Source organism: Chelonoidis abingdonii, chromosome 1 (genome assembly GCF_003597395.2).
Source record: "Chelonoidis abingdonii isolate Lonesome George chromosome 1, CheloAbing_2.0, whole genome shotgun sequence".
Taxonomy (NCBI): domain Eukaryota; kingdom Metazoa; phylum Chordata; order Testudines; family Testudinidae; genus Chelonoidis; species Chelonoidis abingdonii.
In genome coordinates this window covers 66,070,356-66,098,098 of record NC_133769.1, presented here as the reverse complement: position 1 = coordinate 66,098,098, position 27,743 = coordinate 66,070,356, and the positions used below count along the sequence as shown (strand labels likewise).

General features: G+C 40.1%; 1 protein-coding gene across 2 annotated transcripts in view; it reads right to left on the bottom strand.

The window, feature by feature from the left end:
- Positions 1 to 1,080: 1,080 nt before the first annotated feature.
- RASSF3 (Ras association domain family member 3) overlaps positions 1,081 to 27,743 on the bottom strand; it is a 99,757-nt gene continuing 73,094 nt past the window's right edge. For both annotated transcript variants that reach the window (XM_075066116.1, XM_032775238.2), the window contains exons 2-5: positions 11,718 to 11,825; positions 8,044 to 8,308; positions 5,858 to 5,973; positions 1,081 to 3,907 (exon numbers count right to left, since the gene is read on the bottom strand). In XM_075066116.1, the coding sequence (XP_074922217.1) occupies positions 3,758 to 3,907; positions 5,858 to 5,973; positions 8,044 to 8,308; positions 11,718 to 11,825 (639 nt within the window). In that variant the 3' untranslated portion in view covers positions 1,081 to 3,757. The remainder of the gene's footprint in view (positions 3,908 to 5,857; positions 5,974 to 8,043; positions 8,309 to 11,717; positions 11,826 to 27,743) is intronic.

The window sequence follows — 27,743 nt, the reverse complement described above, 5'->3', positions numbered from 1 at the left end:
TACTAACCTACTGTGAGTGCTTATATTGTTAATCAAACCAGGAGACAAAATAAAAAATAAACTTTATGCTGATGGTGTGCACATAGATACCAAAGTAAAATATTTCTTGTCTCAGATAAATTATCCTGGGGGAATTCTGCACCACTGCGCAATGCAGAGTTTCGCAGAAATTAATGTTGTGCATGCAAAATTTCCTTTCCCCCACAGAAATGAGCTGCAGTGCTTCTGGCCGCCACTAGGGGCTGCTGGACCCAGCAGAGCTCAGCTCTCATATAGAAGACACTGCTGGGGGAAGGGGAGAGAGCTAGAGGGTTCCCAGCAGCTTCAGTTCCCAGCATGCCCTGAAGGAAGGAGGCACTGGTGCACAGGAAACACCACACAAGCCCGGGATTTAGCATCAGGCTGATTTTCCCTCTGGATCCCTGAGCATCGAGGGGTAGAGAGGGTAGGTGTTTGGGCTGGGGGGGGGCCTGCAGCTGGGTTCTGAGGGAGTGAGGGTGGGTGTCTTGGCTGGGGGACCCTATGACTGGGCTCTGGGGGGAAAGAGGTGTGGGTATCTGGGCAATGGGGGCCCCCGCAGCTGGGCTGTGGGTGGGGAGGGGTTGCGGGTATCTGGGCAACGGCTGGGCTGTGGGTGGGGAGAGGTTGCGGGTGTCTGGCCCCCCAGCTGGGCTCTGGAGGGAAGGGGGCAGAGAAACAGGAACTGGGTTGTCATAGGGGTTTAACTTTCTCCTCCTGGGGGAATTTGTGTGTGTCTCTGTATTGTTACAGACATACTTGCTGACAGGTATTTTGAAATAAGTTAGTAAAATAATTGAAACTGCCATGATTATGTAGTATTATTTTGACAAATAAAATTTGCAGAATTTTAAAATATTGTGCGCAGAATTTTTTTTTATTTTTTGGCAGAGTAATAAATTCCTCCCAGAGTAATAAATCTTAATTTGTGCTTAAAAGGAGGCTGTATTTTGCCAAGTAGCTTCCTTATAAAGAGGTCTTGTTTAGCATTAAATGAACACAACTTGAACGTCAGGTAATACAATATTAGCAAGGTAAGTAAACACTACACAAATGACAAAGTACTGCCAACTTCAACTTTAATAATGGAACTATCATTTGCCATTTCAATAACAACATCAAGGGGAATAAAAACTTCCCTATAAAAATAAAATTAAACTTGTCAAAATTATAAATAGTATAATTTTTTTTAAGACATAAATTTTAAAGGTTTCCCTGCATTGCCCCCAGGTCATTTAATCATAATTCTGGTACCATCACATAATGAATACAAAACAGTTCTGCAACAAAGGTTTGACAGCTTGATCATTTGATAATAAAATTAAAAAGAAAAAAAAATGGTCCAGATTTGACCATTTCATTTAAATTAAAGCTGTTGTAGTAACCAGTATGTAAAAAAATAAAACAAAACAGTCTCAACAATTAACTGTGGACTAAGACAAAATTAAAATACAGTAAGGTTTTTTTTCCAAATTAAAACTTGTAGTGCATAAGACACTGATTGAGGTTTTGGCTAAAGCAAATGAAGATGCCCACTTTAAAGACAGATAATTTAGTTCAAGTAAAAAAATTCACATATCTATAAACTACAGACTCAAACAGTGTTGAAATCTGAAGAACAAATGGTTCAACGTTAACTATTATCTAATGATTACATTGTTATAGGTAACACCACATAAATTAAGTGGATGTTGATAGAATACTCATCCATATGCTGTAGTATTTATAGAAAAACAATGTTAACAAAATGTAAAAGTACTCCCTGAACCATTGTGGTAAAGTGTCTCAATTTGATGATAAACGTCCCACATGCCCTACAATGTTACATGTGAAATAAAATAAAAACAAACAAGATATACCATATATATTTTTATAGTTAGTCCTACTTTTTAAGTTCTCTTAACACTTTAAAATGTATGATTGTCTTGATGCATCTGCAAAAAATATTCCTCACAGCCCACCCCCCAAAAAAAGGAGTTGTCCATTACTAAATAAAGGAAACAAAGGCACAATTATGTCAAATTCATATAAAGAACAGAAACAGCTTGGAGTTTCACAGAGCATCCACTAGGTGTCACCAAAGTGTCAACTATTCCTTGGGAATTCACAATGAACATCTTTAGGGTAAGAGAAACAATTGCTGTTCTTGAATCCTCATCACTATCCATTTATCCATTTGTTTACTAGCATAAATCCTGATCACCACCACCACCACACCCTATGTGGCTCTGACTAAAATTTGTCAGTTATTCAAACCTTCTTCATGCTTTTATTGCACACCCATTTCTTTGGTATCTTTGAACGTGCTTCTTTAGATAAATATTTCTGAAAGAATAATAATTACATTTACAGTAAAGTACAAAATTTTCTTTTGCTACATTTTTTTTCCTACTCTTAATCAAGTAAATCAGCAGTGTACAGAATTTGGTAACTAGCTGCTGGACCATTTTTTAAAAATATAATTAGTAGAAAAAATCTAATTATCAGAACTGGAATTATTAAGCTGTTCATCTACAACATGACCAATATATTCTACTTCTCTGCTTCCTTGGAAATACAAACAAGAAATTCTACTTCTCTTTAAGTAAACACACTAGAAGGATGCTTTCATGTCTCCATAAGATTGGACAATTTCAAATTGTCTATCCTAAAAAATGTCTCTTTGACCTCAGTGGAAAGATCTGATTTCAGTTAGACCAGTGTACCTGCATCTATATTTCTAATCTAGACATTCAGTGACCAATTAGGTGGGTGTTCCTTATAAAAATGAGATATACTCACTATCCACGTTTCAAAATTCAAGCAGGTAAACAGCTCAGTAAGTTCGTTGCACATCTCAAACCACACATGCTTTCACATGTTTAGGAACTAGCTTCTCCAATATAGGCAGTTTAATCTCACTAATATTTAGCTTCCTTCCTTCCCTTCCAGTACTTGTATTAATTATCCTCATTTCTATTCTAGTGAGAATATACACAATTCTAAAAACTTATTCACAATATTAGAACATCCTAAAACTTTTTTTTTTTTACACAACTACTCACTATAAAAAATAAAATTCCACTTCTTCTTCTACATTTGTATTTCCACTCTACATCAATCTTCCATCAGCTATTACAGCACTTCCTCAGCTCTTGCCTTCTTTTCAACTTGCTCTTTACTTTCTCCAGTAAGACTACTTTAAAACTTTCCACAATTTCACAGAACCTCAAAGGTTTTGCATCCCTTCCACCTATAACTGTTTTCTCACAAATTACACAGTAAATATTTGAAAACAGAAAGGTAGTGCAAATCTATTTAATCTCAAACATAGTGCTCCAATCTGATTTTTGTTCACACATGGCTAAGCTGTTTTATTAATTTTTAAAATGATCAATTTGCACTTCCTTACTTTTAAAGCTATCATTAATATTAAAGCAAATAATAAAAAGTGGTAAAAAAATTCTTATTTGTTAGCATCCTAGGTAACAGATTCAGAGCTTACACAAAGGTAACCTGGAAAGCCCTCTAAGGCACAATAGGGGGTTGCAAGTTGATGTACAGACATGCAGAATTCCTTACTTATAGGTGCAAGACTCTAAGTGCCCTGATTTATGGGTCTAAATCTATAGAAAAGCACAAGTAACTCTCGCTTCACAAACCAGTCTTCTGAATAAAGAAGACTAATCTTTGCTGCTGTTCTGTACGTTTGGTTTGGCATGCTCCATCGCATTTTTCCTGAGTGTTCTTTGGCCCCACTTTAACCTGGTTTCCACACCCCACCAAGGGCTTCTTCAAGTTTGTCTTTGTAGGCTGCATAACGCCTCTTTAAGATCTGTAGTTGCTCATCTTCCTCTTTGTCCAGTATACGCAAGAAGTTCTGCAGTTCAGGAAGGCTAAAGGCTTCCCACTGGCATGAAAAGAAATGGGAAAGACTGATATAGTGAACCGGAAATACACAAGTTACTCAGATTGTATTTTTAAAGGGACACTTAACTCAAAACCTATTCTGCATCAAGAGAAGAGCTAAAAATAGTTTTTCATACTAGGCTGGAGGTCCCTCCTGCCAACTTCTGTGGTTTTTTTCTTTTTTTAAATTTTTCTCTTCTGTTCTGTGAGGAACAATGAGGAATCTAACTACACATGAAGTGTCTGCAAATCCACAAAATAAACACAATGGGGGGAAAAAAAACAGAAAAACATTTCTCTACACTCTTCTACACCATTACCTGTAACAAATAATACATTAATACAATACATTTCCAGACACAAGACCAAGTTATAATTTGATGGTAGCCACTTAATCCTAACTAAGTCAATGAATGAAAGTTGGAACTAAGTAATTTCATCCACATCCTAATAATAGCATTACTGTATGGCAGGGGTAGTCAATAGGCAGACCATGGGCCAAATCCGGACCACCAGACACTTTTGAATTGACCCCAGAATCTTTTTATTTACTTATTATTGTTATTTTTTTAATTATGTTTTCTGGCGTCTGGACCTGGACTATACCTTGACCAAGAAACGTGGACCTTGACAAAAAATAATTGTCAACTTGGTTTTTGTACACCATATAGCAGGAGTAAACACAAATGTGCCCAGTGGAAATATAAAGTTAAATTTCCCCTACAGAAACATCAACTTGGCCAGGTTACACATATGTATAAATTTCTATTCCTGTTTTTCTTGTAGCATACATTTTGACAAATGGCAATATACTATAAACTATACAGAATGTGCAGAGTAGCAGTTAATGTTGCTGTATTTACATTAGATTTCATGCTTACTGATAATTTAAATTATAACTTGGAACTTTCAAAACATTGCACTGACATAGAAAAAATTAAATGCAAACACTCTCTTTTTAAACGGTCTGATGCTTACTAATATTAGTATTGACATGGTCCCAAACAGGCTTTGAACTTCACATCTGACTGAGGTAAAAGGATTGGGAGGGAAGAATTCCAACCTTTACAGTTGCTGTAGTTGTCTGGTTAACTATGGTTAACAGTGGGACTATTCCTGTGACTAGAGATACACTTGTCCCTAGTTCCTAAGCATTTCCAATTGTTGATTCCCAGTGGGATATGCTTTGGGGGTGAGGGTGGAGGAGATTTTGTTTCAATTAAATATTTACAAATCAGAGTGATGCAAACCATTCCAGTAGTTGCCTAACAGCACCAGCCAACTCCTTGGCCAGGTGAGGCAGGGAAAACGTACATTGTGATGTCACAAAGAGGGTGGAGTTTTTGATTAAACGCTGCCATAAATGTGAGATATCCACGTATGCTCACAAATAATTTACACACTAACTTCAATACTCAATTATCATAATTATCTTATTTTAAAACTTGCTTGTGTATATACTGTACTTTGAGGACTATTTAATTTCAAATTTCAGTAACTTTTTAGTATTGGGGGAGCAGGAGTGTTTGTTTTCAAAATGGGAAGTTTTTCTCACCATTGCAGAACTCAAAACATGAAGAGATGTTGCTCATCCTTACCCCGTACTCCCTTCAAAAGTATGTATTCAACCTTGAACAGAGCCCAAGAATAGAAAAATTCAGTCCAAGGTGAATTGTTCAGAAAGGTGTATCTCATGTGAGAGGGGGGCAGGGAGGGGTCTAAAACAAAACACTCTTTTCTAGCTACACTGCAGTACTCACTGCTTTAATATTCCATGTTTGAAATAACCTGCATAGCTACTTTTGGTCAGTATTTCACAATTTTGTGTATAGTTATATAGACACTAAAATGGATCATCATGAAAAGACACTTTGGAGAGAGAGAGAGAGAGAGAATGAGTGTATTTAACAGATCAGTGAAGCTAAACAAAAAAGACACAGATGTAACTTACCATAACCTCTCCAGTTTCATGCTCATGCAGAACAAAACTGAGTGTTTCTGTGCTGGGACCTGCTACCAAACGCAGATAGAGGGGATGTTCTCTGTCTGAGAGCTTGCATGTATAAACTGCAGAAGGGAAAGTTACAATTATTATTCAGTTTTACAAATAAAAGGTCTTGACTATTAATAGAAAGTGTGCTAAGGAGCAAAATCTTTAAAAAACAATCCACTCTCCACCCCAAAATATACACTTGTAGCTACAAAACCTTTGCACTGCTGGGGAGATTTTTGTACAAACAGCCATTGCTGGGAAGACTGAGCAGAATGTATTGTGCATAACAGAGTGCAATAACTGACACTCAAAACTGAATGACCTGGCTCTTAACCAACATTAATATTTATTTTAATGTATATTCAAAAGAAACAAGAAAACAGGGAAAAAAACCCAGGAGCAAAATGGCACATAAGAAGAACAGAAACAAAAGTTTTAAAACTGGAAAATTAGCTGGTAATTTGCAGAGTTCCTTCCGCATCACCATTCTATGCAAGGTGCCCAAGGGCACAATGTGGCTACAGATATTTCCCACCCCCACCCATCCCAAGGATCCTTAAGTGACAGGAGGACAAAACACAGGGCATAAATCTTGTAGAGGGAAGCAAGAGCCTTCCCTCCACTTCCATGTCTGTATGATATGAGGGCCCTACTTGAAAGCTATAGGATTGGATCTTCTGGCATTTTGTATTTTTGGTCCAGTTCTTGCTGTTGCAGGCCACCGCCATTAGAACTTCTAAAGAAAAGGCTTCAGTGAAGGTTCCACATACACTCTCAGACATGCACACTGTCTACAAGACAACACTGCCTGTTTAGATGGAATCACTGCTGTCAAGAAGTGTCATATTTCAGCTGGCTGCTGTCATCGTCAGTTCAAGCAGCTGGATTCCAAGTGTGAAAGCAAGAAGCTGACAAAATGAAAATGCCCCTTGAGTATCTATTTTTGCTTTTCATTTGGCACTTCCTGATGTACATGCACTCCTAGCTTTTAACAACACTTAGTGCAAGGAGAGATTCCTCTCTGTACAGGTTAACTAACCCAGGAATCACATCAAGCACATTAACAGATTGAAAAAACACCTGTTACATTCCAGCAGAATGTTACTTTTGAAACTCTACTGCTACCTATTTTCCAATATCACTAACCATAAGTCAAAAAACATGAGACATTAATATTTTCTATCTTAACACTGGGCCACACTGTAGACTGTAGGTGACAGTATATAGATGCCTATTCACTTTTGCAGCATTAGCTATTCAGCTAAAACAGTATTTTAAAAGAATAAGTTCATATAACTATCCAATTCTTCTGCTTGCTTCCTCCAATTTATTAAACATTATCTGTCTCATCATAAATCTCAGCCAGCTACCAAGTACATCTCCTCCAAGTCCCAATTTCTAGCAGATATTCAGTCAATCCATTTCACTGCACCACCAGGATCCACCATTATGGAAATCTACAACTGCCTGTACATTGCAGCCACCATAACTCATGTCTCTACTACCCACCCTAGGAACCTCATGTTCGCAATGAGAAGCATCTTCGAGGAGACTAGTGGTCACCCAAAATCACTCTCTGGATCCTCCTAGATAGGAGTGAAGCCACCTCAGAGTGGTTCCCCACTCTCTTCTATGAGGGACCACAGACAAACTGCAAAGTCCTATTCCCACACATCACCTCCCCAAGAGACTTACATTCCCATCATACTATTACCCATTCCAGCAAATCCTCATTCCCTGTAAGTATAATTATAAAACAACAAATACCTCTCCCTTTATATATTCTTATTGCCTTATGTCCTTATTCCCAAAACATCTTACCATCCATTGCCTAAACCAAGATGGCTCTACAAAGGAACAAACCCCAGGACCTCTCTCCTCAGATAATAATGCTCTCTCATCTTACTCTCCCAACACCTGAAAAATAGCCAATCTGCTCCCACAACCAGAAAAGACATCCCCGACCCCCTCCCCCCCACAACACAAAATAAGAACCTGTAACCTGAATCTATGGAAATGAGAGAGTTATCGTCACCTCTCCCGTATCTGCCCTCTCCCATCCTGCTTATCTCAAACACAGCTATAGTACACCTCCCAACCCTTTGCCCATTCCAACATCAGAAGACAACAAATCTAAATTCTACCTTGATCTTCCTTGTGACAGCGTTTATAAAGTGCAAACTTGGCAGGGTTGTCAAACACTAAAAATTTTTTGAGCAAGGCCTCAATAACTTCACGAACAGTGTTAATGCTGCTTATATGAAGCTTATTCACGTAGCCTGGAGGCAAGTAAAATGAAGTCTCGTTATTGTGAGCATGCTCTCCTGGATTCACAGAAGTCTGTACAGTAATAGGTCTGTATAGTTCCATCTGAACTTTGATGAAGCCAGTGTAAGTCCCATTTGAGTTCTGCAGCAGGAAGACAAGCACAATATTTTATAAAATTAAGAGTGACCTATTTATTATGACAGCATCAATAGCAATAAGTACGGATTGCAATGGACTCTTTAAAATGTGTTATGATACATGAGGCAAATATTTTTTTTTGTAAGAGTCAGTGTTTTACACAGCCAGACACATTCACCTATTCCTCCATAGCTGACACAAAATTCACTTTAGTTTTTGGAATTACAGTTGAATTCCAAGAGATCTAGATAAGCATCAAGCAAATAATCCTATGAAAGCTAATGCTGAATTTTCAGTCTTGGTAGAAAAATTAAGCAGCCATCTCACCAAGCTACCAACTGATGGTGGAAACGGGGAAACTGCAGAGAGAGAGAGAGAGAGAGAGAGAACTGGTATTCCCAACAAGCTGCCAGAGCTCTGCTTTAGCAGGTTACAAAGGGGAGATTCCACTACTGGACACAAACAATTAATCCATCTTTTGAGCTCACACTGTGGTTAGTTGGGGAAAAAAATGAGATAAGTTTGCAAGATACTTGATTGTTATTTTATATTATAAATGTATTATTCATATTAGTCAGGAAGCATGTGAGATCTTGTAATTCAAACTGTGACCTCAAATTAACCTTTACAATTTATAACACAGATGTTAGAAAATTTACAATATTTTACAAATGAAAACTTGTTCAATGGATTCCTTACATTTTAAATATAAACTTTTTTTTAAAAGCACAAAGAAAAAAAATCAACAGGTTTGAGAAAAGTACCACTGAAAGTCTCCGTATGAAAGGAGAATAAAACCAAAGCATCTCCTTTTTACCTATCCCTCTTCCACCTATTTCACTTGTTCTGTGGTATACTTCCCATGAAACAAAATCTAAACTAGAGAGAATACATTTTGAGATTGTCAAACTAGTATAGTCACAAATTCCCCCACAAACATGTTCACACACTTTTTTTAATTTAAAATAGGCAGAGTTGGTAGCAATTCCTAATATTAAGGTTGCCCAACATTTCCCATTACAACAGCCTGTTTTCAGTTGCTTATAATTTTGCCAAACCCACTGTGAAACTCACTGGGAAACCACATCCATCTGTTCTCCCTTCCCCCCTGCTCTGCATGCTGGTCCACAAAGGATGACATCCTACTACTGCTAGCAGTTACTACATTAGCTCAAGTAGCAGGTGGATGAGTGTGTGTGTCTGTCTGTAGGTTCCAACCCTGCTAATGACCCATGTCAACATGGTGGAATTTGTTTTTTCCATTTACTTTTTTAAAAAAAAAAAAAAAAAACTAAGAAAACACACAGACAGACGGACAGACAGACAGAGTTAAACGAGCATCATTAAGGTAGCAAAGTCAAGCACTCAACAATTAGGAAATGCCACAAGTTGCTGTACATCCTTAATTTGGCCCTCTTGTACATATGCATTATGTTACAGTCTTTAATTACCTGATCATATCCTGTTTTTTCCACAGGATCCCTGATGGACTAGCTGTGGGAATAAGTCCGGGTTGTGTGATAAAGGACGCTGTTGTCTAAAAGTCCCCAACCTCATTTGTTGCCAAAACTGGAAGGTGTGTAGTAAATGAAGCAAGGTTTAAGGTAGTTGAATGCTTCTCTGGAGCACTGGATTCTATTCCTGCTTCTGCTGCAGAGTTCCTATGGGATGCTAGCCATGTCATGTAAGCCAAAAAAAACTTCACACAGGTGGTCACTAATTGTGTGTTCTTCATTTTCTAGGGGTCTGACTTGAGACCCTGGGGTCTGATTTGCAGAAGTGCTGAGCTCTCACAGCTGTAATGGAAGCCAGTGGGAGCTGTGCTTTGAATACGTGAAGTGCTATATAATGCTAATGAAGTATTCCGAAAAGTCGATTTCAAGGTGTCTCAAATGGGGCATCCAAAATTAGTAGGTACTTGTGATCTCTCTGTGCTTCAGTTCCTCATCTATAAAATGGGGATAATACTAGTCCCTCACCTCAAGGGGGAGTTGTGAAAAATACCTTCATTAATATTAGTGAAACAGATACTATAGTAATAAGTGCCACAGAAAAGTCAATGAGGAAATGAATAATTCTATTCAAATCCTGCTCTGAATATAATGTGAGTAAATAAGGCTTGACGGCCAAACACTGAAAAATGAGACTACAAAATATTGAATACCTGCTCATTAAAGACTGCATAATGCATATGCACAAGAGAACTGAAATTTTGGCATTTCCTAGCTTCTGGGCACTAGACTTTGCAACTGGAATAATGTTTTTAACAGAGTTTCTGTTTGTAAGATTATATATGTGCAGATATATTTGCATACACTTTATATTAAAAGCACACTCTACAATATAACTTTGCATACATACATAACACAATGTCATACACAGTTGTGCAATGCTAAAAGCTGTGATTGTCAAAGGGAGTTAGATGCCCAAATTCTATTGCAATTCAATGGGAATTGGGTGCCTAACAGACTTACCCCTTTGAATATCTCAGGCTAAATGCTTATGCTAACCTAACCAACATGGAAAATTTCTTCTTGTAATTAGTTCTGAAAACAAGTAATTAGTCAAATGTTACTGCATTACAGGGCTTTTGGCAACGTGATTTTACAAGTATTAATTCCAAACCATATGAAAATACATAACAAAAATCAGTTTAGTAGATAAGGGTTCCATATATAAAGTAATTTAGAATGTAACAGAACTTCTAAGTTTGGATGTACAGTACATCTAATGGAACATACAAGGATCTGACAATTTATATATAAATTGAGTTATAACATTTTAGCCAGGTAAATATGGATTTTATTAATAAACAATCACAGAAGATTTAGAAGTTAAGAATCAGTGTGCATCTTAACTTCTTTATTATGTAAAATATTTATTTATATTCTTATCACACTGAAAACCTATTTCTTAAAACCATCCCCAGAAATCAAACTTTCTGAAATTAATGTAAAAAGTGTCATAACTACAAGAGTTATTTTTGCTTGATTTAACATATTTGGGTGCCATAGTAATGTAGTTTTATAAGAGACATATGTATAGACAGTCTGATAAAAATAAACAGCCATATTCTCCCTGTGCTGGCTGTACTGGTATAATTGAGAGGCGGAAGGAATCCATTTATTTTTTGACACTTGAGCGTATTTTAAACATGTTAACTTTTCACAACACCATGTACAGGTTTGTGGTTTCTACCCTTATCCCCTTAACCCCAAACAAATGAGGGCTGAAAGTGGCTTAAATACATTTCAGGGCTAAGAAATGGCCCTTTCCCTGTAGTACACTACAAAGTCATTAAGCCACAGTTGCACATGAAAAATGCTAAAAGACAAAGTGTCAAATAATGCATTATATGGAGTTACATTCAGCTATTCAATTATAAACTACAGCAGTTCTATGTGAATCTTACCAAGGTCATCTTTAATTTGTCAGTAACAGATGAATTATAGTTTTGAATCTTCTCTTTAACTTCTTCTTTACTGAGATACGAGTGGGTTTCTCTCTCTTTCTGAACATCCTAGAACAAAACAAATATTGGCAATCTTAGAAAATGCAGAAAAAAACAACAGTTCATTTACATTCTAGGCTATGAGCAAACAGTGCAATCAATCATTACCTTACACAGGCTCCATATACAACAGTTATCCATGCAGTAATACAAAGATCTAACAAATGAGGTATGTCAAAAAAGCTGCTGTGCTGATCATAAACAGTTAAACTGACACACCCAAAAACACGTGTCATTTTTTGCCAACTATTTTTGTTCAAATATTTATTATCAGTATGCAAAGCAGCTCAACTCATTTCATGATTAGATTTTTTTCATTTCAATGCTATGTAATATTTTCCAGTCAGTACAGTATTGCATTTAAGGCATAGGTAATTAAAAGAAACGATCTCTACACAAAGCAGAAAAATATATAAGAAATCCAGTACCTGATAAATAAGTAAAATCAAGAATGTATAAGTACTGGAATATGAGCATCTCAGCATTCATCAAGTTATAATAGTCTATCTTCCTGCTTATATGATACATCACAAGTATGCATCTAGGCATATATTGCTTCTCCAAATTCAAGTTTTTTGTTGTTTTTTTAAGAAGCCCCTATCAGTTTGTCAACTGTTGTCTTTACAAGCAATATACTGATTTTACATGCCACTGTAAAACCAATCCTAAGCATTGGCTATTATCCAAAAAAGCATTTGTTCCCAATCCACATTACTGCAGCAAACCAGTATTATAAATACACTCAGATTTCTATCACTTGCATGAACACCATATATAGTTATGAAACTGATTCAGCTCTCAACTTTAATGATTTAAGACCTCTCTTAGGAGAGGAATATATTGGCTTGGAAACATCTGGGTACCTCTGAACACAGGAGTACTCATGCACCACGTGCACAATGGTCAAGGGTCAGTATTTTACATTACCCATCCGAATGGACCCTGGAGGAGTTTGGCCTAAGAAAAGGATTTTCCTGACCTCAAAACCCACTCCTATAACATAATCTCTTTGAGACTTCCCAGCACAGCTGGCAGGCATTTCAATTTGCCAGAACTGAACCCTGTGACATCTCCTCCCTGGTCACTTGGTTACAGACCTAAAAGTTGCAATATTACAAAAAAAAAACTTCAAAAACAGACTCCAACAAGAGATTGCTGACTTGGAATTAATTTGCAAAATGGACAGCATTAAATTAGGCTTGAATAAAGACTGGGAGTGGATGGGTCATCATGCAAAGTAAAACTATTTCCCCATGTTTATTACCTCCCAATCCCCATTCCTCACACATTCTCGTCAACTGCTGCAAATGGACCATTTTGATTACCACTACAAAGTTTTTTTCTCTCCTGCTGGCAATAGCTCACCTTAACTGATTACTCTCGTATGGTAACACCCATTGTTTCATGTTCTGTGTGTGTATGTTTATATCTATATATAGATATATACAATCTTCCTACTGTATTTTCCAGTGCATGCATCCAATGAAGTGGGCTGTAGCCCACAAAACCTTATGCTCAAATAAATATGTTAGTCTGTAAGGAGCCACAAGTCCTCCTGTTCTTTTTGTGACAACACTGTGTCTGATGCAGAGCTATACATTTTTGCTTGCCAGAAAGCCTATACAAAGCTGAGAGTTTTAGATTCTTTGATTTTTTACTATATACATGAATAAAGACACATGACTCCGCCATCCTCCCTACAGCTAGAAAAGATGTGGTCTGAGCAAAGGATTGGAAACAAAGAACTCCCAAACTCTAATCCTGGCTCAAATACTAACTTCCTTTGGGGTCTTCGATAAGACAATTTCTGCCTCAGTTTCACCATTTGTAAATTAAGGATACCACCCACCTTAGATATGAACATTACAGTTTTTATGATAAGAATGCTACTAGTTCCTTAATTACAGCATTTTTATCATGAAGTTACAATATTGTGGCACAGTGATCAACTCCACTACAAGCGGGACCAAACCACCTGGAAGTTTTCAGAATCAAGACTCCCCCTCTCACTAGAGAAATTAAAAATATTTATCATCCTTTTATTTTTTCCCTTCCTGTAGCCTGTTCCTAGAAAGCAGTAAGTACAGTAATACTTAGCACTTTAATATAATGCTTTTTATTCCCTTACAAATTTAGGGACTTTTATAGTTTTGCAAAGGGTTCCCTTTGCGTGAAAAAAATAAAATAAAAAAAAACAGTAATTTTTTCTTTAAAATAAGAAAAAATTTGTTGGAGCAATTTTAATGTTTAGAAATTATTAAATATAAAAGATTGTAGCGATATTATATGTGTAGCAAATAATAAGAATCTGAAAACACCAACATCCTAAACATTGTTTTTTGTTTTAAATTTTAAAAAAATATTTGAGGCAACTACTGCACCCTCAATTTTCATCCCATTACAAAAGATATGCTATGAGTAGGTAACGGTAATTCTGCAATTATTTGGCCACAGAATGTATGGAGCAAGCACCTGCCACAGAATTGTGCTCAAGAATCTACACATAAATTTTAAAAGTTTCTAGCCCTTACAGTTGTGAACATGTTCTTCCAAATTGGCACTGATTCAGACCCATATTCCTGAGGGTAGACAGTCTGAAACATTTGCTTTGAAAGGTGTGAACTCCTCATTCATCTCAATAGTGGAAGTTCTGAACACTAATAATGCCATTTGAAAATCAGAATGTGTAATTATTTTACTGCTGACTGTTTAGCAGATACTTCTAGCTGATAAGTTTGCCCATTTTTGTTGCATGCAGTCATGGATGGGGAAAGGAGGGAGTTGACCACTGTCAAGGATTGCTGCATCACCATCCACAACTACTGTCCAAAGAAGAAAACAACAGGGAACAGGAGGGAAAGAAAAGATTAATCTGCCCTTTCCCAGTGTCAAAAGCCTCAACCCATTTATCTGGTTCCAAAACCAGCTCCCTGTTTCCTTGACAGGACTACATATATCATGGAGGGCATAATTTGGCCTGCAGAAATGCTATTAGTGGAGATTACGAAAAGAACCAAACCTGCCTTTAACAGCAAAGGGTAAGTCTGCAGGGCTGACAGCTGGGAAAAAAAATTATCTATCTGCAATCTGAGCAAATTTGGTATAGACATCAACGAGACAATGAATAGGAAAGCCCATAAAGCCATTTTAGATAGTGTGTTTTATTTAGGGAAGAACAAGACTTTAATCACTATAATATTCATTGCTATTTTCATATGAAATTACTCACTCATCTATTTAATTCAGTAAGACCCTCTATTTTGAACATGCCTCAGAAATTCCAGTTTCTTTCACCAAAATGCCACAGAAAATCAGGGAGCCTTGCCACAGATTTTAGTCCAGCTTGCTGGAGAGTACACAGGGCCTTTCTTAGGGAAAGGTATAAGATGCATTATTACATGGCAGTGAGAAACATAAAGCAATAATTGACTCTGCCACCATGTACATCTGAACTGTTAACAGAGCATCTAAACAGTACGCAGATTAACTCCAAACTGCAAATTATATACAAAAAAAGGGCTGTGGGGGAGAAAACAAGCAGCAAAGCAATAAGGATCTGAACTTTTGAGGTCTCTATGGGCCTGATCCAACTCCCCTTAAATTCAGTGGAAAGACTCCCAATTTACTTCAATCAATGTTCTGGACCTTATGTTAGTTTCAGGTCAGTTAACAGTAAGGAAGGTGATGAAACTGTGGAAAATATTTTATTTTCAGCCAAAAAAAAGTTATGCCTCCACTTCAAGTCCATTATCCCAGGAAACCCAAGTCTGGGAACTAGAAGCACAAAAAGCATTAGATTCAAATGATAAATCACATAACCAGAGCTCAAACACTGCAACTATTTGTGCACTGAGGGATGCACTTCAAACCAACAAAAAAATTCCTTCGCAAGCAATTTACCACCACAAATTGTCTAATCAGCAAAGGTTATACAACAATTACATGGTCTGAAGAGAGGGGGGAAATCCTGCAAATTGCAACTGAGAGGCAACAAATGAAGAAATACCACATGAAAGTTGTAAGGAATGCTAGTGCAATCAAGTCTACTGTCATCAAGGATCAGAGGGGTAGCCGTGTTAGTCTGGATCTGGAAAAGCAGCAGGGTCCCATGGCACCTTATAGACTAACAGACGTATTGGAGCAGGAGCTTTCATGGGTGAATACCCACTTCGTCAAGCTAATGCTCCAATACGTCTGTTAGTCTGTAAGGTGCCACAGGTCTCTTTGCTGCTGTCATCAAGGAGTCAGTCATTCTGATTAGGTATCTCCAGCTAAATGTTAACACATCTGTCAACTCTTGAATACCTGTGGCACCCATGGATTATGATCTTTAGTTTAATTCAAACATCCAACAGCCACAACTTGCTGGCAAGATGCCATGTCGTTTCTTCCCAATACCCACAGAGCCAAATCACCAGCAGTATGTAATTAATCTTTATCATGGTCTCTGATCCAAAGTTTGGCTAGACAAAGCAATAGTGGCAGAAGTAATCTTCTTTTGGCCAGTGTGCCCAGGCTAAAATCAAGGAAAAGAAGGATTTTGCGAGAACTGCTAAACATTTCCTTCAGCTTCCCACAATCCTCTCCTTGCCTCCTGTATTCTTTACCTCCGGGGTTCTCAGCTGACCCATCTGTAAACCCTGATTGCCTGTCACAACCCAGAGACTTCCTGAGATGCCCCGAGACGAGATGCTGCTCCTCCCCACTCCCCGGCACTGCTCGGCTGCAGAGCGGGGGATACATCAGGGGCCAGCACTTACTGGAGAACATGACCACCACCCCTCTCCTGGCTCCTGTCCCTTGGGGCTAGCTGGGCTTGGCTCCCTGCTCTGGGTACTACAACCTCTAGGGTCGCAATACTGCTCACTGAAATGTGGCCCAGACGCTTTCCTCCCCCCCGCCCCCAACCAAATCATCATGATAGAGCAGCAGCTAGGCCAAACCTGGAGCAGTGCTGACACTCCCATGCACCAAGTCACAATGCCCAGAGCAAGGAGCTGAGTCTGGCCAGCCCCGCAACCCTCTGATGCAATTTTGAGTCACAATCCCCCAAGCTGAGAATCCTGCTTTACCTTACTGAAAGGGTCCTCTGCTAATACTTTGATTCGGTATAAGTCCATTTTAAGTTACATCAGTACAATTCCACTAACTTATAAGGAAATAAATATCCACCAGTTTGGAAACCTTGTATGCATCCAACGTAGCATGTACAGTAAATTAACAATGACAGGAATTAAGTACCATGCTGTTCACATGGATTATGGGGGTTGATCGAGAGGCCAGTAAACTCTTCTCTGCAATGACTGTGTGGGTGATATTATGTAAAAACATTCTTTCTGAGACTGGGAGTGCTGGCAAGGAACTCATTCATCCTCTACTGCTTTAGCTACTCTAACTGGATGGAAAAACTATTGCAGATTAGGTGTTGCAGCTAAGCAGGTCTCACTCCATTTGTTCTTGCAACAGTTCTCGCTGGCCAGTGAGAGGACAGACCGGTTCAGTTAATCCCCAAATAGATAAAGAGTACTACCCTCAGCTGTTGCTTTGTTTGTGAACTGAGCACCTGTTCTGTAAGTCCTGGCACAGCTCCTTGGAGCAGGTGCATTACAAGTGTGCAAATAGTAGCAGATGCATACCTCACAATACATTTCACGTATTACACAGATACAACTGATATCTGCATATGGTGCATTTAACCCAGCATACATCACTGAAACAGATTTATTTATGTTTTCATTTTCTAATACAGATTTTGCAAATAGTTGCTTCAGTAGTTAGTTCCAGTGATTGCTTCCAATGGTCTGTCCTACTCAGAGTATGTGTCATGAGCACAGAAGTGAAACACAACCATGGCAAGCCATCCTGGCAGAGGCCATAAGCTCTTCTTCACCCAGTGCTAGACAAGGCGACTATGCTGAGTGGGTTTAGTTTTACAGTATTTTTGTACAAATGTATTTTGACTAAAACACGGGAACTATATGAGGTGTGGCGTCATACTGCCACTATCTGCAAGTCAGAACCCTGGAATGATGTTCTCATTAACAGCCGCAGGCCATGTCATCATCATCTGCTCCTCCCAGTTCAACTGAGAAAATGTGTTTTGCTGCTCAGTGTTCTGGGCTTGTTTCCATTCCTGTGCCTCACATTTGTTGTTCTCTCCTTTTGAAGACAATTATGAATGGTGATAAAAACAATATTCAGTGCAATTCTAGGGAGCCTATGTATAATTTCTTCAGATCCACAACACCAGCCTCAGCCCAGGGCCAAGCTGTTAATTTGCTATGAAATTCAAGAAATATTTTCAGTAGTCTATGAAATAAACACACATCTCTGGTTCTCAGAATTTCCATTAAATTTAGAAACAAACCTTCCAACTAAGTATAAGAGTGCCTTTGAGTCTCAAATACAAGTTTCTAAGCAGTAGTAGCAGGCAGGACGGGACGGGACGGGACGGGACGTGTGTGCATTTGTTTCCATCAGGGAGAACAGCTGGGTTGTGATTAAGATACTGGAGAACTGGGTTCAGTTCCCAGCTCTCGCACAGATTTCCTGCATGACCTTTCACAAGTCACCACCTCTCCATGCTTCAGTTCCCCCATCTACAAAACGGGGAAAATAACACTTCCTTTTTCTCACCCTCTGTCCTGCCTACTTAGATCGTAAGGTCTTCAGGGCCGGGACTGACATATACTACATGCATGTACAGTCCACAGGATAACAGGACCCCAATCGCAGTTGGGGCCTGTGATTAATGAAGGAGGGGAGCTCCCTTTTATGGACACCCAGCCGGCCAATTACCTATAAAGTCCCTCTTGGTGGCTGCTTGCTTTACCTGTAAAGGGTTAAAAAGTCCCCAGGTACAGAAAAGGGAGTGGGCACCTGACCAAAACAGCCAATGGGAAGGCTAGAACTTTTTAAAATGGGAAAAAATTGTCTCTCCATTGTTCTCAATGGGCTGCAGGGACACGGAGCAGCAATGCTATAAGCAGGAATGCTGTGCAAGGTTTGAACCAGGTACCTCGAAGGAATCATGGGGACCCGGAATATTTAGACAGACGCGATCAGGTTTATTTTTTTATTTTGGTTTGTAGACTCCTCTGTGCTAACCCCAGATGCTTTTGTTTGCTTGTAACTTTTAAGCTGAACCCCCACAAAAGCTATTTTGGGTGCTTAATTTTTGAATTGCTCCTTTAAAATCTAGTAAAAGCCTAAGTTCCAGATGTATTTTCTTTCTTTTTGTTTTTAATAAAATTTACCTTGTCCTAAGAGGTTTGTGTATGTTTGATTAGCTGGTGGCAACAGCTAATTTCCTTTGTTTTCTTTCTCAGCTCTTCCCCGGAGGGTGGGGTGAAAGGGCTTGAGGGCATCCCACAGGGAGGAATTCCCAAGGTAGCTCCTTCCTGGGTTCAAAGGGTTTTTTGCATTTGGGTGGTGGCAGCGTTTACCAAGCCAAGGTTAGAGAAAAGCTGTAACCTTGGGAGTGTAATACAAGCCTGGAGTGACCAGAATTAGTTTTTAAAATCCTTGTGTGCCCCACTTCTGCATTTGAAGTGCCAGAGTGGGGATTCAGCCTTGACAGGGTCTCTAGATGCTAATGTGATACAAGTGCACATGAACAGTATTAACATCACACAAAACTCTGTTCAAGTGAGCTGCAGAACAAACCGTGATCCCACCCCCTCGCCACACACACACACTACATCTGTGTCACATGAAGTCCAAGCTTTGGTCTTAGGTGAGCATCTTGTTGCTATACCCAAACAGCTAGACACACTAGGCCCTCACACTAAATTTGGAAAAAACCCAACAATCCAGGACTTGATCTAATGAGTTCTAGATCACATTCCAAACAGAATTCCACTCTTCTACTTGCATCCACAAGGGAAATCAACTTTTCCAGTCAAGCAGTGACCTTAAGCGATAGCTCTAGTATAGGAAAAACAAGCTCCACTAAACAGAACACATCACAAAGGCTTGATAGAAGAAGGGAGACATAATGGAGGAAAATTGTACTTGAGCCAAAAAGGGAATAAAGTATTTTCTTAAGAAATTCAAAGAATCAAACAGCCTTGGGAGCTAAAGCCAACTTTTAAACAATGCCAGCACTCTACCTCCTCCTGTCCTCAGACCCACGCTCACCACAAACACAAAGCAACACTTGATCCTGTCATATCATGAAGACTCCATGATCTTGGATTACGTTCAAGACCGAGGGGTTAAAGTTTGACCTAAGAGTATGAAGTCCATCTACTCTTCCACACCAGAGACCAAGACATGTATAGCTGTGAAAAATACAATGAGAAATAAACAAACAAACTACAACACATCTCCATTAGAAAAGGGACCTAACTAGTGCCAGGATGAACATGGAAAAGTCAGTGTTTGTTGGGGTCTTTTTTTCTAGGGCACGGGAAGAGGAAGGAGGGGGGAAACATCCTGATTTCTTATGCACTGACCTCAATAAAGTGAGCTGCCAACTTAAATAAAATGAATGCACATTCTACTACCACCAAAGAGATATATACAATTTAAAAATCACTGACTTGAATTACTTTTGAAGTAAACATGTTTTTCCTCCATACAATGATGTTCCTGGGAAACAAAGGAACTCAACACCACCTTCTTCCTACCCAAGAAATGCCACTCTGTCCTCAGAAAATGCCCTCAGACTTCATTTGGCAACCCATCTGTGGATCATCAAGTGGAGAGACTAGCTGTATCTGTCTGTTAACTGACAGATACTACCTCCAAACCAAAACAGAGGCAGGGGGGAGGTAGAGGCAGAAGATACTAGAGGTGTTAGGTGAGGGGCTGTGAGGAAACCAGCTCCAAGCTTTGCTCCTGCCCAAGCCCATGATCTATTTATAATCCACAAAGGGCTCTTTCTGGAGTTGGGAAGGAGACAGATGATAGGGTGGAGGTAACTGACTCTACCAACTGAGTTTTCTTTTTGCAGTCAGTGCTGCTTGTGGTCTCTGTCTCCTATTCCATTGCCCTAGGAATCGGAAGCAGTTTATGTAAATCCACCATTTTGCTGGGCAGAGATGCCTCCTCTTATGCTGAATAGTAGTTTTAGAAGACAGAATGATTTCAAAAGCATTCTACACAACAGCCTGTTAATACTGAAACGCTTCAGGTGTCTGTGCTGTGTGGTCACTATGAAAGAGTTCTGAAAAAAGGTAAGAAACTCACATCATTAAATACTCAAATACAGGACTTTGTGGGATTATATTGCTAATCAGAGGTGTAACTTTTTTGGGGGGGGCAGAAATGCTTTAAAAAATGTACAGACATTCTAGAGAGTATTTGTTACTTTACATTATTTAAAAAGAGAAAAACACCAGTTTGTGTGTTTACCAACATACTGTCAAAGCCCTGTCATAGGGAAAACTAAGGGCAGGTCTTCACTACCCACTGGGTCGGTGTGTAGTGATCAATCTATCGGGCATCGATTTATCATGTCTCGTGTAGACCCGATAAAATCGATCCCTGATCGCACTCCCCGTCGACTCCGGGACTCCAGCGAGAGACGGAAGCGAGTCGATGAGGGAGTGACAGCGGTCGACTGGCCGCCATCCTCACGGCCAGGTAAGTTGACCTAAGATACACCAACTTCAGCTACGTGTCAACTCCCCCCCCACCACCACCAGTGTAGACCAGGGTTAAGACATAACCTGAACTGTGACAACCTACTAGCAGAACTCTAGAACCTATGTTTAAATTAGCTATTTTAAGAAGCACAGAATCAAGCCAAAAATCCTTACAGTTTACTCCTTTAAATATTCCTCTCCACAAACCAGAGGCAATATAAATACAGTATTCATTTCACTTATGAGTGTATTTGTTAGAGAGATGAATTATATTTGCTAGTGACATTAAAGCAGCAGCTCAAGTTTCATTTAAGTTTATCATGACCTCACTCTGAAAACCCCTTAGCACAAATTCGGTCAGACCTTATATGGCTGTACTTCAAAACTGGGTTGCATGCCAATTGTTAAACAGCAATCATTTGTTTAGAGTCCAAAACTAAATTGTATGAAGAATAGCATTTGAAGCTGTGGCCCTAGATTTTCTATCAAAAGGCACAGCAGGTTACAAGCCATTCTGACACCATTTTTAAAGTAATACATTGTATAGTTTTTGAATTAACATTTCAAAACCGTTTAGGTCTTGCACAGATTTTAATCAAACTAGATTTATGAACCAGCAAGAACAGAAAATAAATCAGCCACTATCAAATACCCTGCATAGGAAAAGTGTAAGTTAGACACTTGGCTATCCAAATACAAGTGGCTTAATGTAGTGAAATGGATTAGCAACCTCTCCTGACCCTACTCAAAGGGTCTGGATTTTAACTGATAAGGTTATATGGTGTAACAGTTCTTAACAAACAAGCTTATATGAGAGACAGTGTAAAGCTAATCAATGGATCTTGGAAAGAAGGTTAAGCACTGTCAAAATTGAACTATTCAGTTACTAACAGCACTAAAATAATGTCAGGGGCTCAGTTAAACACAAGCATAGCAGATTCAGAGGGAAAACTAAAAATCCAGCCCAACACTGAGGGTATGGCTACACTTGGAATTTCAAAGCGCTGCCGCGGCAGCGCTTTAAAGTGTGAGTGTGGTCGGAGCGGCAGCACTGGAAGAGAACTCTCCCAGCGCTGCATGTAAACCACATCCTTTACGGGTGTAGTGTGCAGCACTGGGAGCCACGCTCCCAGCGCTGCCGCCCTGATTACACTGATGCTTTACAACGCTGTATCTTGCAGCACTCAGGGGTGTGTTTTTTCACACCCCTGAGCGCAAAAGTTGGAGCGTTGTAAAGTGTGAGTGTAGCCATACCCTGAGTCTAAAATGCCCAAGGGGCGAAGGAGCCACTGGCTGAGCTGGAGTTTTACAATTTGCACCAACAAAGAATTAGGATGAGACCAAATTCCATTTCACTTGTAATCAAACCCAGAATCTGAACGAGGTTGGAGTAGCTGAAAGATTAACTCATTAATTCTTTATTCCACCTAGATACAGGCTATGTCTACAAGGAGCTAAGTTAAAAAGAATTCCCTACACTTTGGCTCTAACACTAGCTTTGGTATTAGAACTGGGGAAAGTTAGAATGTAGACAAGGCTCTGCCTGACAAAAAACTTTTTTTTTTTTTTTTTTTTTAAGTTACTGTTTTGATTAGACTTGTTTTAAAGCAAATTTAAAATCACACAGTGAAACGTTTCTGGTCTCTGGAGCCTTGTCTAACACTACAACTCCCATGAAATGTTATTAGACTCAGTAGGTAGGTAGTTTCCCCAGTGCAAGCAGGCCATAGCTTTAAGAGAAAACAGTAGCAATTAAAAAAGACAGTCCTTTGAAGCAATTACAGTCCACTAGGTAAATTCCTCATGGGGGAAGAGTTAGCTCTTGGAATGCTTTTGAGAAGTTATGGGATCTCTTTTGTTCAATGTGTGTGCAACTCATGCAGACCACATTCATGTGCTGAACATTTTTATGAAGTCATTGCGACGTTTCACTCCATATTCTTTCTGAAAAATATGCTTATGATATGAATATGATATAACAGATATACTTTATGCAAGATGGGTCCTGTAAGATATCATTGGAAAAGTTACAAGGAGTCCTGTGACATCTTATAGATTAACAGATGTATTGGAGCATAAGCTTTCGCAGGTGAATACCCACTTCGTCAGATGCAGGTAGTGGAAATTTCCAGAGGCAGGTTATTAAATATGCAAGCAGAATCAGGATAGAATTAACGAGGTTAGTCAATCAGGAGATAAGGCCCTCTTCTAGCAGTTGAGGTGTGGAACACCAAGGGAGGAGAAACTGGTTCTGTAGTTGGCAAGCCATTCACAGTCTTTGTTTAATCCTGAGCTGATGGTGTCAAATTTGCAAATGACTGAAGGTCAGCAGTTCTCTTTGAAGTCTGTCCCAAATGTTTTTTTGCTGCAAGATGGCTACCTTTAAATATGCTATTGTGTGTCCAGGGAGGTTGAAGTGTTCTCCTACAGGTTTTGGTATATTGCCATCCTAATATCTGACTTGTGTCCATTTATCCTTTTACGTAGGGATTGTCCAGTTTGGCCGATGTACATAGCAGAGGGGCATTGCTGCACATGATGGTGTATATTACATTGGTGGACATGCAAGCGAATGAACCAGTGATGTTGTGGCTGATCTGGTTAGGTCTTTTTACAGATATTGGAAAGGTTATAATTTACTGAATACGATTATCCAATTTGTATGCTTGTATAATTTCTGTATCTCAAGTTAAGAATATTGACTTTGTAACCGTATTTCAGCTATGCTACTTTGGGGTGATACCAGGGGTGAAAGTAACTTAAAAGACTTACCGGTATTCCGGAGTCCTTAGGAAGGGGAGGGGCTTCAACCGGAAGAGCGTGGCCTCTTCCAGAAGCGGCGGGGACTTTAAATCCCCAGACTCTTTAAATCACTCCCAGAGCTACCAGCTGCACAGGCAGCTGGGAGCTCCACAGCTAGGGGTGATTTAAAAGGCTTGGGGCTCCAGCTGCCCTACTGCAGCGCAGCCCCAGGCATTTTAAATCGTCATCATCGGAGCCTGGGGGGCTCCTGGCTGCCACCCCAGGCTCTGGTGGAGCTTTAAAGGGCCCTAGGCTCTGCTGCAGTAGCAGCAGCCGGGAGCCCCATGCTCTTTAAATCACCACTGGAGCCCCAGTGCCACTACCCCAGGAGTCCAGCAGCCAGACTCCAGTGGTGATTTAAAGGGCCCCAGAGGTAGCAGCAGTGGGAGCCCTTTAAATCCTTCAAAAACCGCCCACTGGGCAGGATTTTTGCAGTCCCTTCTCAATTGCATGAAACTAGTCCCTAGATTGCTGGGGAGGGGGGGAAGACCCAAAGACCTATGAAACATTTAAAGATGTTCACTCAAAAACCATCCCTATAGCTATTGAGAGCAAACACCTTCCACTTTCTGGAGTTCTGAAATGTCCTATATTTCAAATTGCCTTGTTCTGCCCCTGCCAACCAGTCCCTCCACCCCGCACCTCCAGCAGCCCCCTGCCAACCGGTCCCCCTATCCCGCGCCTCCAGCAGCACCCCACGACCCGGTCCCCCCTACCCCGCGCCTCCAGCGGCGCTATGCCAACCGGTCCCCCTACCCCGTGCCTCCAGCAGCCCCCTGCCAACTGGTCCCCCTACCCCGCGCCTCCAGCAGCACCCCGCCAGCAGTTTCCCCCCCCACTCCACGCCTTCAGCAGCGCACCACCAGCGGCTGGAGCCCCGGCCCTTTAAATCGTCCTCGAGCCCTGCTGCCGGATCCCCGAGAAGGCGCAGCAGGGCCCTGGCGGCTATTTGAAGGGCTGGGACTCTGGCCGCTGGCGGGGCACTGCTTGGGGCGCAGGGCAGGGGGGACCGGCTGGCAGGGCAGCACAGAGCAATTTGAAATATAGGAAATTTCAGAACTCTAGAAAGTGGAAGGTGTTTGCTCTCACTAGCTATAGGGATGGTTTTTGAGTGAAAATCTTTAAATGTTTCATAGGTGTTTGGGTCCTCCCCTCCACCCCCACCAGCAATCTAGGGACTAGTTTCACGCAGTTGAGAAGGAATTGCAAAAATCCTGCCCAGTCAGTGGTTTTTGAGCGATTTAAACGGGCCCCAAGCCTTTTAAATGGCTGCCGGGGAAGCCAATCTGCCCCGGTAGAGTGCACCAGCTCTTGCCAGTATGCCATATCGGGGCGCACAGGCTTACTTTCACCTCTGGGTGATACCCACTGCTAACACGTAAGGTACAACAACAGAAAAGCCAGACAGGGCTGATGACCCATCAGTGAGGACAATGGACTGTGAAAAAGCTTGGCCTTCCTGTGGATGCTCCATACTGCCACTGACTCATGGACGCATGACACTATAGAGTCAGATGGTCTTGTCACCTGATAGTAAACACTACTTGAGACTTCTTGTAACTTTCCACTGGAAGTGAAGGGGAGTCAAGTCTGGGAAACAAAGGATTCACACCTTATGTAAATCCTATTTAAGGATGAGGAGTAAGCCAAAAAGGGACTCTTCCTCTCCATGGCTAGGGTGCCCAAGAGAAAAGACTCCTAAAGCCAGCTGAAAGGAGGGGGAGTCCAGACTGAGACAAGGGTCCAGTCTGAAAAGAAATATAACAGGAACTCTGAACCACAGAAACTTTGTAACCTACCTAAAATAACATTTAGGGTAAGAAATTACATTTTGTAACCTGTTTCTTAAGTATACTGAGCTTAGCTTGCATATTTAGCTTTATTTGGTCAGTAATCTGCTTTGTTCTGTTAGTTATCTCTTATATTCACTTAAAATTCATTTGTTGTAGTTAATAAACTTATTGCTTGATAATAACATAACCCAGTTTATGTAATTTCTAATGGGAGTAAGCAAGAAGATGTGCACATCTCCCTCCACACTGAGGGAGGGGGCAGATTTCATAAAACCTTTGGGTTTGTACCCCTTAAAGGGAGTGGGCACGAGAGTGTTGGGGTAAGCTCCTAAGGCTGAATCCTTCCAGAGCTGATGGGTCTCTGTCTCTCTGTGCAACTGGGTGTGGCCCTGCCTGCGTGCTTGGCTGGAAGAGGCTGGGGAGCCTAACCCAGCAAGGCCAGGTAAAGGGGACCCAGGCTGGCAGAACAGGATGACTCTGTGGCACCTCAGCACATCAGGTGACACTCCAAGGGGCCCAAACCTGTCAGTCATAACTAAAAGAAAAAAGCCCTCATTCTTTTTGAACAAGTGCAGCCTGCTATCTATTTTTAAAAATAAAGTCTAAGCTTTATTTTGCTTTTTTCTTTTATAAAAGACAAGCAGTTTATTTTATAAGGTAATCGCTCCTAAAGCATTAAACAATTTATTTTTACAATGATGACCTCCTTAAAAAAAGTATACCTGTCTCTGTCTCCCCAAAACACAAAACTTTTCCTTCATATTTTTAATCTGACCACCGCAGACAGGCATGTCTAGCTTCAGTCTGCTATAAGTTTACAGCCAACTTACATACCTTCTGAGATGTCTTTTTAAGGCAGCAAAGTTAAGAACTAATCTGAACTTCAAGTTCCCTTCCTTTCTGCAGTTTTTTCTTCTTTTGCAGCTATTTTTCATTAGAATAACTGTCTTTTTCAGAAAACAGTCTTCACAAAGTACTTTTATAGCAATGCTAACTGTCTCAATAGGCCCTTTAAAATAACTGATCTACTGAACAGCTACAGAAAAAGTTAAAAACGTTGGATCTCTTCAAAACAAGCACCCAAGTCAAAAGCTTGATGCAGAAGAAACAAAAGAGAAGCCTTTGCAGTTGAGACTGTATCTAGGACTTAGATTTGATTTTATGTTAGGTGATTCAAAGCACTTTACACTGCTGTTAGCTCAATGTTAGCAGTGTGCTGACTGTGTAAGAAAGCAATATAAATTCTTCATTCACTCTCTCATAGTCATAGACATCTGAACTTTTTTGATCTAGAAGATTGATATTTGTGCAATTATCAGTATTGGAAAATTGACAAGAAGTCTATAGGATCATTACCTTCACCTAGATAGCCCAAGATGGCACCTAAACATTGCAGACTTTTGCCCCAAGTACTGTATTTTTCTCCTCAATAAAGGAAGGCCAAGAGACTGCTGCTAGAATTGCAGAGGGCGAAAAGAGTAGCTTACTCACAACCTGATTCAATGGCTAGAGTCCAAAAGCAATTTATTCTGCTGTGCTGGAGAAAGGCCACCAGGAAACAAAAAATTAGTTGCTTTGTTCTTAAGCCGGCACATGGAAGAATGTGTTGATTTTATAACAAAGTTAAAAAAAGTTATTCTCTCTTCATTCCAAACAGCAATTTCCCCATTCGTATGCACAGGAAACTAAAGTCACAAGGAAGTGTTGCTGCTACTCCGCCTTTCCTTAAACCCAACTTATGT